The sequence below is a fragment of the Catharus ustulatus genome, chromosome 2 (assembly GCF_009819885.2).
Source record: "Catharus ustulatus isolate bCatUst1 chromosome 2, bCatUst1.pri.v2, whole genome shotgun sequence".
NCBI lineage: Eukaryota > Metazoa > Chordata > Aves > Passeriformes > Turdidae > Catharus > Catharus ustulatus.
Window position 1 is genome coordinate 96,946,134 of NC_046222.1, and position 13,683 is coordinate 96,959,816.

Genomic DNA, 13,683 nt, shown 5'->3' on the forward strand with positions numbered 1-13,683 from the left:
TTATTTGTGATTAGAGACTGGCAGTCATACTCTTTGACCAAGCAGCTGCCTTCTCATCTGTCCCCAACAAGCATTTCTTTCTCATGTCTTCCCCAGGCCTACAATAATGGCCTTGTTCAATGTCAGCAGAGCTGATAATGAATTTAGCTCTGAATAGGTAAAGTCTCTGTGCTGTCTTACTTAAGAGTGACAGAATCATTTAGGTTGGAGAAGACCTCGAAGATCAAAGAGTTCAGCTGTTAAACTGGCACTGCTGAGTCCATGTCACTACAGTGCCCCTGCCAGCTGCACTACAATAAGTTTGGTATTTCAACAGTGACGGAAAATGTAAAGTAGTCTGGAAATAGACCATCAAAAGCATATAACTACTTAAAACTGCATTTTACTCTGGTCTTAAAGGGAGAGACGAGAGGAATTAATTTTGTGATTAATATGCTGGTCTGGAGACATGGAGTCCAAATTCCCTGCTTTGCCACATGCTTCCTTTGTGAATTTAATTTCATCTTCTCTGACTCTATTTCCTGACTTGCCTGCTGGGGATAATGGCACTTCTCTACTTGATGCCAAGTACATTAGCAGCAGAATGTTAAACTTTGTGATGGGTTTGTAAGCAGAAATAAGTAAGCAGATTACCATGTTTTCTTTAAACTGCATAAAAAGAAAATTGTCATAGCCCGCATTATACTGAAATGGAAGGAATGATCTTTTGAGTCTGTGGCGTGTGTTTTGTGAATCCTATTAAATTACTTGCCTAAGTATTCTGGACTGAATTTTACAAGTTAATTAGAATGCTAGCATGCACTAATACTGTGTAATGGACAATTAATAACAATTAAGAATTGTTATTTCTGTTGTAAAGCAAGACAAAACAGAAATTTAAATCAGACCCCAAGGCGCAAACTTGCTGCAAAATGCACAGAGCCTGGGGAGGCACTGTCAAACTGAATTCCGGCCTTTTCTTGGTACAGTGTTTCCAAGAGCTGCTAGTACTTAGTGTTTGGCATTTGTGCGTGTTTGGGGAAGGCTCTCCCACTCTCTATGAGAATGCCTTTGCTACTTTGACTTTATATTGCTAGCAGACTATGCTTTAGGGATTTCATTTTTTAAAGCCCTGGAAACACTACGTGATGCAATTCACTCGCTGTTAAATCCATTAAAGCGCTCTCTAAAGGAAGCACCACAACGGCTGCACTTGTTGGCTGGCACTGCCTGTTAATTATTTCCAGAATTTGCTGTTTTGAAGTTTGCGGCCCTGGTAGTTGCACACCTGCCCGGCCACCTCCCTGCCAATTCAGGCTGTGCTGGTGAGAGTTGCTGCTCTTTAGCAGCCAGGGACAACCACCTCGTACAGCTCCCCAGGAGGATCAGCAATGAGAGAGACCCTGAAATCCTTGCAGACAAGCTGAGGTTAATTAAAGACATTCATGAAGCTGCCTACAAGTCATGGCAGACTGCCCAAAGTAGATTAGAAAAAAACACAAAAGGGTTGTATTACCTTCAACTGGCACAGAATGAGTACTTACTTGTTTAGATGACATAAGGAAGCTTTGCTGATAGACTCATTAAAATGGATGGGTATTTTTGGGTTGGGTTTGGTAGTTTTGTGTTGTTTTTGTGGGTTTTTTTAATTGAGGGGGATGGAGTGATTGGTTTTTCAACATAATCACGCCATTGCTGACGTTGGCGGGCACCTCTGGAGGTCACTTGTCCAACCTCTGCATTCAAGCATGGACGGCTACTTACTGCCAGATTGAGAGGACCATGTCCAGACAGCTATGGAATACCTTCAAGGATGGAGATTCCACAGCCTCCACAGACAACCTCTGCCAGTGTTCAGTCATTCTCACAGCACAGATTTCCCTGATGTTCAGAGGGAACCTTCTATATTTCAGTTTGTTCCCCCTGCCTCTGTTCATGTCACTGGATTCCACTGAAAAGAGACTGGTTTTGTCCTCCTTGTACCCTCTCTTTTCGATATTTTTGTTAATTGGCAAGATGTCTCTGAGCCTTCTCTTCTTCAAGCTGAGCAGTCCCAGCTCTCTTTCTCTCCTCACAGGACAGGTGCTCTAGTCTCTAAATAAGCTTAGTGGCCATTCGATGGGCTCTTTCCAGTATGTTCACGTCTCTCTCATGCTGGGAAGCCCAGAACTGGAGTCAGCTCTCCAGGTGTGGCTTGACCAACGCTGAGTAAAGGGAAAGGATCACATATCACCCTGGCATATCACCCTTCCCTAGCCAGCTGTACACTTTATTTTCCTCTTAATGTAGAAATGCATTCCCTGTGATGCTGAAGTCTTGCTGTGTTTGATTCCTCATCTTGGCAAGCAAAACTGAACCCTGCCAAGGAGGAAAATAACAAATAAACAAACAAAAATACTACAGACAGTCTGTTTCTACAGCTGTAGTCCTCTCTAGAACCATGCTCCTGGCACAGCCATCAAATACCTTTTGTGCATCATAGTCCCACAAATTCACATTCTTTTTCTGGTTCTGATGGATACCAAAGTAGATGTGCTCCATGTTTAAATTATTCTTTCTGATCTTTGCTCACTCGTCCCTGCCTATGCTGATTTTCACTGGCTTAACATATTCCTTTGAGCTATCTTCTTGGAGCCATATAGATATTTCCTTAATCCTGGCAGGCAAATATTTGCATTTTTCGTTCCAACACACCACTTCCTTGTTCTGATATTAAGGACGGCAATGGGTGGCGATACAGACTGCTCAATAATCCCACCTTTTCTATTATGCGCCTTTCATTCCTCCTTAGGTCTGCCTTTGAAACTTCCCTGGTTTGGAATGAGGTCGCTTTTCTCCAAGTGAAGCAGGAGGTTTGGCCCCAGGTTTGGCAGCGTCGGAGGTAACTTTCTTATGCTTATTTTCTAAACTGCTAAGCCTGAGCCAGGAGCTAGCCTTTCCCTCATGCCATTGCTTATTAATGCTGTTACATGTTAAATAATGTTGATTTAAACCGGACTCTGACTCCAGCAAAATTCACCTAAGCATATTTGGCGCCCCAAGCTGAGGCGACAGCTTTCTCGCTACAAATTATCCTGCACTACCCAGCCACGTGTAGGAAATAGTGAAAATATTTGGAATTGTTTTGACAGCAATTTTCGTTTCTGGAAAAAGAAAAAAGAAAGAAAAAAAAAAAAGCCGAAAAACACGAAACCAGCAGCAGCCACTCCCAGGCACCTATTTCACGTAACCCTGCGGGCCGTTCCGGCCACCGCGTTTCCCGCAGGGCTGACAGAGGAGGCGAACGACTCCTCCCTGCTTCCCAGCGGGAAGCACATGGGGCGGGGGGACCCCAGCTCCTGGCGGTGACCCCCGTCCCTTTCCTGGGCTGGACGGTGGGATCCCATCTCCTGCAGGTCGGATCCCATCTCCCGGCCGTGTACCCCATCTCCCGGCAGTGGGATCCCACCTCCTGCCGGTGGGATCCCCTCTCCCGGCCATGTCCGCCACCTCCCGCCGGTGGGATCCCATCCCACCTCCCGCCGGTGGGATCCCATCCCACCTCCCGCCGGTGGGATCCCATCCCACCTCCCGCCGGTGGGATCCCATCCCACCTCCCGCCGGTGGGATCCCATCCCACCTCCCGGCTGTGTCCCCCATCTCCCAGCGGTGTGTTCCCCCTTTCGCCGCGCGGGGGCGCAGCGGGGGCGCGGCGCGGGCGGAGCGCGCCCCCCGGCGGCGAAAGGCGGAACACACCGGCGGGGCCGCCCAGCGCCATTACCGCGGCCCGGCCAGGCCCCGCCCGCCGCCGGTGGGGAGCGCTCGGCGGGAGCGGCGGCCGCCGGGATGCTGGGGGTGGCGGCGGCCGCGGGAATCAACTGTAACAGGTAGGAGAGGCGCGGGGGCTGCCCGCACCGTCCCGTCCCGCCTCCCTTTGGCGGGCGGCCGCCGAGGGCGGCGCTTTGTCTCGGCCGGGCCGCTGTCACCGGCTGCCGCCCGCCAAACGCGCTGTCCCGCTGCTCCGGGCGCGCCGCCGGGCTCGGGCTGCGGTCCCGCCGGGGGCACGGGGGGCCCGCAGCCGTGCGGGGCGTTCCTGCGGGGACACAGTGAGGCGTCCGTTCCACGGGGAAACTTTTCGCTGTCCCGGGAGCCGTAGCGAGGGGCTCTGCCGGAGCCCCTGCTCCCCGCAGTGCCCTCCCGGGCGTTCGGCGCTCGCACGGAGCGGGCCCCGTGCCCGCGTTAGCGCCGGCGGCAGAAAGAGCCGCGGCTGCCGTGAGCGCGTCCCGGCGCGGCGTGAGCGCGCTCTTATTCAAAGGCGCCCTGTTCTGGACCGGGGGTGGTTGTTTTTAAAGCATCGTACTAAATAACCCCGCGTGTGCATGTGGTGAGATTCCTGATGTTTCATGCATGTCCTGCAATTACCGGGCAGTCCTGTCTTGGAGGCAGGTTAATGGGGTCGGAAAGCAAAGGCTGCTCTGCTCATCGCTCAGCGTTTCAAAGCCTCGCCTTGTGCAGTTGTTTCTTGGGAAGAAATGACCCTAATTAAAGCACTTGGTAAAGTGTTGTGCTAAGATGTCAAAACCTCGAGCTGAGGGAAGGAAAAAGAGTGATTTTTGTAGCTGCCTTGGACTGCAGGTACAGGACAGCTGTTGGCACACAAGCTTTAGCCTGTCTAAAGACTGCCTTATCTTTCCTGCACCAGACATCTCCTGCAGGCTCCTGCAACTCTCCACCATACCTTTGGAGAAAAGCTGTGGCAGTTGCACAGTCAGGCTGAGTTTGGGCTGCGGTGGTGTCATCCTGAGCGAGTGAGCTGGCTCTGCTCCCAGGGTCAGTACCCTGATGTCCTGGGCAGGATCTCACCAGCCTTGACCAGCTTCTGCTCCAGCTGCAGTGCAGCCACATGCTTAGCAAAACATGATACTGTGATTCAGGTGTCCGTATGTATGTGTGTATCTGTTTGTTCTTCGGATGTTCCAACAGCCACTTGCTTTTGTAGCGGATGGTAGATGCTTCCAGGCCAGGATTCTTTCTGCATTCCTGAAAGTGGCCGAGTTGTCAGTATTTGTGCCACCTGGTGAAAGACACTGCGCATAGCTCTGTGTCTTTCAGCCCCGCAGAGGTGCTTCGGCTGAGCCGCCTCTTTGGCCAGGTAAACAGAGCAATTACATATTTGGCATCTGTTCTGCTGAAGTCGTCAGGGAGCGGGCCAGCTGCCCTGCTGGTACATGCCAGGCTATGAACTCAGCTACACCCCTGGCACAGCGAGAAATTTTGGGACAAAGTCAGACTAGAGCCCCCACTTGCAGAAACTTGCAGAGATGAAGTAGCAGGGAGGTTACCTGCAGCAGCAGGCGGCTGGCAGCACATCCAGGGAAACACTGGTGGCAGCACAACCATCCAGAGTACAGCATCCTTTCACAGCAGCAGGAACAGTCATGCTGCCTCCTGGCCAAACAAATCCTCCCATGGTGAGAGTTAGCCTGGAGTCCTGCTGTTGGTGTGCCCTGAAAAAGAACTGTGTGCCCAGTAAAGGCTGGACGTGGGGCCCCTTACCTAAACTGGGTGGCTTCCTCTGTTCCTCTCACCATTCTTCTGGGGTGAATCGTTGTATAGAGAACAAGGGACTGTGCTGTGGTCAGGGAGGTGAAGGTGCTGTGCAGTTCACTGTCACAGAAGCTTGGCTCGAGAGAGCAGAGGGAGGTGCTGACCAGGACAGACAGCTGCTCTGGCAGTGTGGCACAGTGGAGAGAGACTGGAGTCAGATTCTTTGGAAGAACTGTTTCCAAGTTGTCTGGCTGAGGGGGTTTTCTGTAGACTATTCCAGTCCACTGAAGTCAAAACAAAGGGGTAAGGCTCTTAAAATATGCATTTGGATTTTGTAAAATACAAGGAAGGAAAATGAAAAATTGGTATGTTTTCTTGTTTTGATTCTTTGGGTTTAAAAAACCCATAAAAATGTGAATATTTCATTCAAACCTACTTTTTAAACAGAATGTAAAATGATCTCAAAGGCTTCCACAAGGATGTTTTGTATCTTGACTTTTTGGTCTGATTCAGAGAGTTTCAGTTATCTGAATTTTGGTGAAGAAAACAAAAAAGGAAAAAATTATTTGAGTTTTCTCTCCAGATTTCCTACACAGAAAAGCAGCAGACATCTGGTCAGCAGGTATGCATAAGGAAATACTCTTCTTTTTAGCCTTTTTTTTCCTCTGCTCTTTGTTTTATGGAGGCTTTTTGAACTTGAGTCACTCCCATGGCTTTTGTTTTGCAACTAGAGGAACTTGTAGGCTGGTGCTGTCACTTGAACAATCATTACTGAGGCACAGCTTTTTCATTTAGCATCACACTGGGAGATCAGACTGTCTGTCCTGGAAGAGAGGGATTTGGGTAAGAAGGGATGTGCAGAGTCGATGCTGGGTAGTGGTGTGTTGTTCAGGATTGCTTGGTGTGCTGCCTGGGGCTGATAGCTCGTTGTGGCAATGCCTGCTTGCTTTATAAATGTCCTCTGAGTTTTGTGGGCAGCTTTTTCCGCTGGTTGTGCTGAATTCATCGTGACGTGTTATCATTGGAATAATTTTCATATGCGGTTCAGAGAAAAACATTAGCTTCTGCATTCAGAACCATTATTATCTTAAGCTTTTGTAGTTTCCTAGAACAAACTGAGTTTTTCTTTGTAGTAAGAAATACAGACCAGTATGCAGCAAAATACTGGAAAAAGCCAGATCCTCTTTATTCCAAGTATAACTATACTGGAAAAACTAGCACAGACTCATTGGTTTTACAGTTCTTATTCCACTGTAGACTGTGAAGCTGAAAAATGGGGGCACTTCGTGGTGTTACTGGCTTTGATAGGGGATTCTAAATAAGAAGCTAAATGTGGTGCTGCAGTTTGGTCTCAGATGTAGTGCACAGGTCTTTTTCTGAGAACTGGCTCCATACTCCAGTTACTGCAGGAGAACCATTAATGGTCTGCAATATACAGAGGGTGGTTTGCACAGTTAACAAATTCTTTTTCAAGTTGCAGTGAAATATTTATTATTGGAGCACTTAAGGCAAGCTTTTCAGCTCCTGCAATTGTGGCTTCATGCTGTGTGTTAGGTTACACATCCTGATCTGTTTGTGCTTTGTTCTCCTCTAAAGCCCTGTTCTAAAGTTTTTCACTCCATAGCATAATGCAATCTCTTACTACTTTTCAATATAAGGAGGCTTTAATTGTTAGCTGTGCTAGAAGCAACTTGATAGTCAGTAGGGAAATTACTCGTCTTTCTGTGATGGAAGTGCTGGTGACAGGGAAAATGAAACTGACAGTCACGTTTTCATAGGCAAAGCCTTCCCTTGTCTAAGCTATGCATAGTTTGAGCCAAGCAGTGTACGTGGTCTGCTGTTCTTGTGGTGTTAGGATGTGTTACAGAGCACGTCATCCTTAACAGCCTGTGTGGAAGTGCTGGTTTTGTGGCAGAAAGGGTGAAAGGTCCTAATTTAGTCTGACAATTAGGGAAAATGTGGCAAGGGACTGTGCCCTGGGGTTAATATTCTTCTTCAAATTAGGACGCTCCTTTGCAATTATTTCAGCAATTCCCTTCCTGTGGTGTCTAAGTCTCTATGAAAATGCTGACTTCTGTTTTTTAAGCAGACAGAAGCTGGGGGAAAAAAAGTCAGGATACTGTAATTTCCTTGGCTGGTTTTGTGTACCATAGTAACTCTTTATGTCAAACAGTTTGCTGAATTTGTTTCAGCATCTGGAGACTCTCAGCAATACCCAGGATGCCAGAAGCTGATGGTGTGGCTGATGACAAACTATGGACAAAGTTTCAGGCTCCTCTACAGCCCAAAACCATATTTTTGTGCCAAAATGGCATAGCCTGGAGCACCCTAGAGTGCATGAAAAATACCATTACAACATGGTTGGCACCCAGGAGGAGGTCTTATGCTCTGTATTTTTCATATTGGTTGCTTTTCTTTATATGTTAAATAAGAAGTTCTTGAATTCCAGCTCAGATGATCCTTCTTTTCATCACTTTTTGATTTATTAAAAAACCTGACTAGCCACTTCTGTAGAATTCAGTAAGAAGGTGGGTCCTTAGTCACGTGGATTTAGGGTTGTTTCAAATACTGCTTGAATTAAATAGTTTGAAGAACTGAGAACACTCTGGTGGATGGGCTGTTGTCCGAGTAAAACCTAAACTGATGTGAACAGTAGAGTTAAAACCAGGGGAGGTTTATTGCTTGGGTGGGGAATTGATGTGGATCATCTGGGGAGCAAAAGCATTGTAATGACTTTATGAACACATCCTGGGTGGCCAGATCAGCATGGGGTAGCTGCTGTACTCAAAATTAAAAGGATTTTCTGTATTAATATGTTGTTTTATTGTAGTTGGGGCCACTGGGAAAGACCACAGCAAAGCATGCAGTAATGCCAGCAAACATTTGGGAGGCAATGACATGGCAAAGTGGCTTCAGTCCAGACCCCACACTGACGTGCAGCAGCTGTGGGATTGATGTGGGGAGGGGGAACCACACAGAGAATTACTTTCAAATCTACCCTGGGAGGGTAAAAAGATACTTTGCAAGGACTTTTTTTGGGAGTCCTGGCTATCCCCGCTGGGACTGGGTTCTGCCTGGCAGGGGCAGGGGGCTGTCAACCTCCTGCCTTGCAGAACCACAGTCCCCGAGTCCTCACTTGGTGTCTCCTGGCACACTCCACCTTTGATTTGGGAATGAAAAACACGCTTGGCAAGCAGGGGAGCAGGAGGTGCCACCAGCACTGCTGGGGGAAGGTGGCCCCTGCGGATTCAGGGCTGAGTTGGCACAGTGGCCTCTGCTTGCAAAACCCTCTGGTTTTCATGAGGAAATGCTTGCAAATAGGCACGTATTGCTGAGTTTTGCATATGACCACCATGCTCTTCTGAACTGTGTTGGTAGCAGGACTGACTGGTGTTTCATGGCAGAGAGACCAATATTTGTGCTAAGTAACTTACTTTTGTTAGGGTCTGCTGTAAACAGGCCGAGATTCACTTGGCAATGGCTGTCTCCCGGACCCAGCTCTGGCCAGTGTTATGATTCAGGACAGACCATCTATGGGCCATGCCAGGGCAGCTGCTCTTCCCACGGGCACTGATGATTGTGGAGATGTTTTAATTAAGCGTGTGGTTGTGCTACAGCCAGCTGGGGTGACCCACACATTCCTGTCCCCCAACATTTCTCATGCCTGCACCAGGGACTTGAGCCAGCTGAAAACCTATGGTGAGGGAGATTGGTAGAGACATAGATTTAAAACAGAGTTTGATCTTGTGGGTGGCAGCAATGTCCGTGGGAAAGGTGGCAATTCCCATTTTGGCAGAAGTGTGCAGAGAGCAGTGTGAAAAGTGTTGGGGATTTAAAGAAGGGAGGGAGCAGCGTTTGGTGGTTGGGTTGGGTCTGGGGTCTGCTTGTGGCTGCCCTGGGCACGGTGTCAGGATTGGGAGTCCGTGTTCTGTTGCACTGGAAGAGGGATCACCTACCTGCCTGCAGGTTGTTGTGGAAGGATTGCAGAGCAATTTTGCTTTCTGTTGTGGCAAGTGTGCTTGAGTTTACTCTCTCTGCAGCTTGCTGTCCCCTCCTACTGCCCTGCCTGAAGGGAAACCACCCGGCAGTGGTTTTGTCGTAGTACTCATAGAATTGGTTTGCTGAAATTCACCTTCAAAGGATTCAGAGGAAGGAAATCCCATGTCCTTCCCCCGTGACACATAGTTTACGGTTAGAACAGGCACAGAGAATAGTGACACGTCTTGATGCCGGTTTAAATCTACCTGACATTTGTTGGTATGACAAGACTTAATGATCTGGAGATGCCCCTGGGCGTTCTTCACCCATTGCTTTCAGGTCCTAGAGGAACTGGGTGCTGTTTGTACCTGCTCCTACTGTCGGGGGGAAAAAAAATGGAGCAAGATATATTGTGAGTTCTTGCAGGCTGAGTCCTGCCATGCAGAGACAGAGCTGTGGGGAAGCCACAGCACACGTGGCTGCTGGCTTTTTCTCAACCACAGTGCCCTGGAGATCAGGCAGGCTGTGGGAGAGGGGCTTGTTGGGAGGTGTTGATGAGCTTTGCTGGAACTGAAACAAGGACAGGCACTTCTCTAATGAGACATTTCTGTAGCACTTTAAACAACCTAGAAAACGTTTTTTTCTCCTTTCTGTGTTTCCTTTTGTGAGTCTATGCAGTCGCAAAAGAAAGGCAATATTCTGATTATATGAAAAAGGATTTGAAGTGGAGCATTTTAAAGCTGCTGCTGTTAAGAAAAAGCTCACTTTTGAATCTTTGTTCCTTTGTTCACATTTTTTTCCTTTTTGTTAGCCAGTCTCAGGAAATGAGAACATTCTTTTGGCTTTCCGTGCCTGAGTCACATCTTACATATATATCTATCCATATATAAAAATATGTTACAACATCTGGAGATGTTTGTTTCAGAGACTTACTTGTTTTGTATTAGAGTGTCTGAGCTTTAAGTGTTTATATATAGTTGGAGTTTTCCAGAATTTCCCATACTTCTCTGGTTACAAGGTCATGTATACTACTCTCAGAAAAGCAAAGGGAAATGTGCTGATAACCTAGGGAATATACAAATAAGTAAAAGTAAAGCCTTTCAAGAAAGTGAGAATTTGCTGGGTTTTTTTCAAAAATTAAACTATCAAAGCTGTTGTATACCTTGAGTTTCATCCAAACATGTAGTTGTTTAATGTTTGCTAAGTATGTATTTAAAAAAAAAAAAGGTGTGAGGAGGAAAATCAGAAAATACCAGTGGCTTTTCCCTTGTTCTTTTTTCTTTAAAAAAAAAAGGGAAGTATTTAAAAGCTTATTACACCCATCTCTGCTCCTGAGTGGGCTGACACTTGTAGGGCTCTGAGTGCACGGTAGGGTCTCCCTGCCTCCCTCTGTCCTCCCACAAGGGTCACACGGAGATCGTGAGACCGCTCTGAAAGGAAAAACAAAAATCCATTTAGTTTAACCAAAGGCCAAATATTTAACTTTAGTGGGGGAGGTGGTGGGATTTAGGAGAACGAGTAAAATTTCCACCCTTGGTTCTGTAACATAGCTGCACTGAGAATGATGGGAAGCTGGGGATGGTGGGTGCTGGTGGTGTCCTGTGCAGAGAGGGATGCAGGGATGGCAGTGGGGTGTGAGGATTCCCCTAAGGGGCTCCATCTGCCGTCACCACATAATGTCCAGGTGTTCACATCAGTTTCTCCTCCCACAGCTTCCACTGAAATGCCCTTGGATACAAAACCACTCACTAATCAAATATTTAATTGCATCCTGGCCTTCCTGTTAGTTCCTTTGATCTTTCTAGTGGATTATTGTGGACTTTCAAAAGTCTTGTTTGTTGAAATAGTTGTATGAATATGATCCTCAGAGTAGGTGTTATTCAGAAAAGTACTTATCTTTCAGAAAAAACCCCTACCTTCTTTTGCCCCTTTAGTGAACTCATTTGCTATTGTGCATCAAAGAAGTGTGATTTCTGTAATTATATCAGAGAATAGCAGTTTATTGTTAATTGTTTGAAATAATTTAAAGGCCAGTGGGTCTTACTCTTTTGGCTGATCTCCTGCTCATTCAAGCACTGAAGAACTGTTTCAGGTTCACATTAATAAAAAAAAAAAAAGAGTACAAGAAACTCACAGAGCCAGGACATTCTGGGGTGGGAGGGGTGGGGACTTGCAGCCCTGGGATGAATCTTCCTCTGTTGAATTCTCTCACAGTTACAATCTCTCTTTTTTCAAAGTGAAAAGGCTCCCCTTCTCCACCAGCATCCTGTTCATGTGATGTCCCTTCTGAAATGGCTTTGTACAGCCTCACTTAATGCCATGCTGGAAGCTGGATGTCCTCAGGCACTGGCACAAGGCTGTCTGGTCATCCTGTGGAGTTTAGCTTTGGGTGATGGAGAGATGAGGTGTGCCATAGCTTTGCAGTCAGATGAAGTGAAGGAAGAGGGCTGGAATATTGCTGGTGGCTATGCATGGTGTAAGCCTAAAGGTCAAAATTTCCAAACTTTGTCTAAAATTGAAAGCCGCATTTTCCTTATTGTCACATGCAGGATAGGAATTATCAAACTTTGGTCCAGCAGGACCTGGAAAGGATCCAAGGATTTTCAGGAGTGGTGGGGTGGTGACACCCATGTGTCAGGGTGCTCAAGAAAAGGTGGGATGCTCCTTGCTGTCACCTCATATCTGAGGCTAATCACCCTGTAGCTGCTGCTCTTCAGACCCATCTGATCAAGGGGAAGATGTCCTTGCCCAAGGCAGACCTCTCTTCCAACCCAAACCTTTCTATTATCCTCTCCACGGCTTGCATTAAAATCTGCTGCCGGACCAGGCCTTCATTTTGAAAAGTACAGAGCAAATGACGCAAATGAAGTTTTTAGTGTTATGTATTAATAAAGCTGCTTCATTTTGATGTGAGTGAATCTCTCTGTGCTTGTGATTGCTGATGCATTACAAGGGGGAAATAATTTGGACTTCTTGTGTCAAATTGCATCTGAGTCACAAATGTGAAAATCAATATTTTTATCTTTACCATGCAGAGACGGGCTAAGAATACAGTTAAGAGGATCCTTGACATCACCCTTGGGAAAATTACTAGCTCATGATAAAATGGCAAAGGATCCAGGAACAGTAATATTGCATTACTGCTCAGGTTTAATGAGAAATCTTTCTGCTCACCTTGGGCTATTTATTAATTTATGAATAGCTTTGTCAACTTATACTTGAAAGACCCATTCAAGAAGTTTAATGTGATTGTGTGATACCGGTGTCTTTTCAGGGCAGTTTTAGGCAGGACAGATTCCCAATGAAAGCAGGATTACATAATGAGTATTTTGTGTCATCTGAGGTAAAAGTGGTCTAATAATTTTTACCAGATAAATTTTGGTAATGTTTGGCTGTGTAGTGGCTTGATTTCAATAATGGCTTTTCTTTTAAGTCCAATAGCACACAGTTAAAAATGTGCAGCAGTGTTACTTCCATGCATGTACATAAACAAGCACCAGAGTTCAGAGATGGGATGGGGCAGATGCTGGGATCTCAGTCACTGTGTGCCCAGCAGAGCAGCTGGAGCCATCACAGCCATCACTAGGGTGGCTGAAGTGGTGGTGATGTGTGGGAAGTTTTCTGTGGGAAGAAAGGCTCTGTTCTCCCAGAGAGAACTGCACCACTGAAAGCTGTCTTCTAGTGTCCAGCATGAGTAGGCATGAAGAGTGTTGATGGTACAAATGTCAAACAGAGGATTTTTCTCTTCTATATTGTGTAATATTCCTTGCTTGGTTTGCATTGCCAGGTATTTGCTAGTTGTCCCTGCCACAGTGGGAGCAGAATATAGTGAAAAGCTGCTGAGTCCAGATTTTTTAACCTATCATTAATCCTTTGTCATGAAAGCAAATGCAAAATTAGCAGGGCCTTAGTTCCAAATCAAAAGGTTTTTCAAATTTGGAAAGAATAATATATTGCCTCTGTGTTTATGGTTTAACGAGTAATGTTCCTGGGGCTGGTCTTGCAGATGCAAGAAAGGCAGAGTCTACCTGAATTATTTGTAAAGAAATCCATAGTTAAAAAACCAGTTTTCTCTATACCACAGAGATCTCATGGTATAAAGTTCATGTTGATTTAAAGTTTAATAAGGCAAAAGCATTGGTGCTGTCAGTATCCAGTATTTTGTGTTTCAGTGCTGAATTGGTGGTCGAGTGGAAGTGT

General features: G+C 46.4%; 1 protein-coding gene across 3 annotated transcripts in view; it reads left to right on the forward strand.

Annotated features, from left to right (window-relative positions):
- The first annotated feature begins 3,775 nt into the window (after positions 1 to 3,775).
- LIMS1 (LIM zinc finger domain containing 1) overlaps positions 3,776 to 13,683 on the forward strand; it is a 67,266-nt gene continuing 57,358 nt past the window's right edge. Inside the window, exon 1 of one of the 3 annotated variants that reach the window (XM_033052579.2) lies at positions 3,776 to 3,845. In XM_033052579.2, the coding sequence (XP_032908470.1) occupies positions 3,805 to 3,845 (41 nt within the window). In that variant the 5' untranslated portion in view covers positions 3,776 to 3,804. Of the gene's footprint in view, positions 3,846 to 5,714; positions 5,809 to 6,266; positions 6,349 to 13,683 lie in introns of those variants that run through there. The other 2 variants (XM_033052581.2, XM_033052580.2) reach the window with 2 other exon arrangements.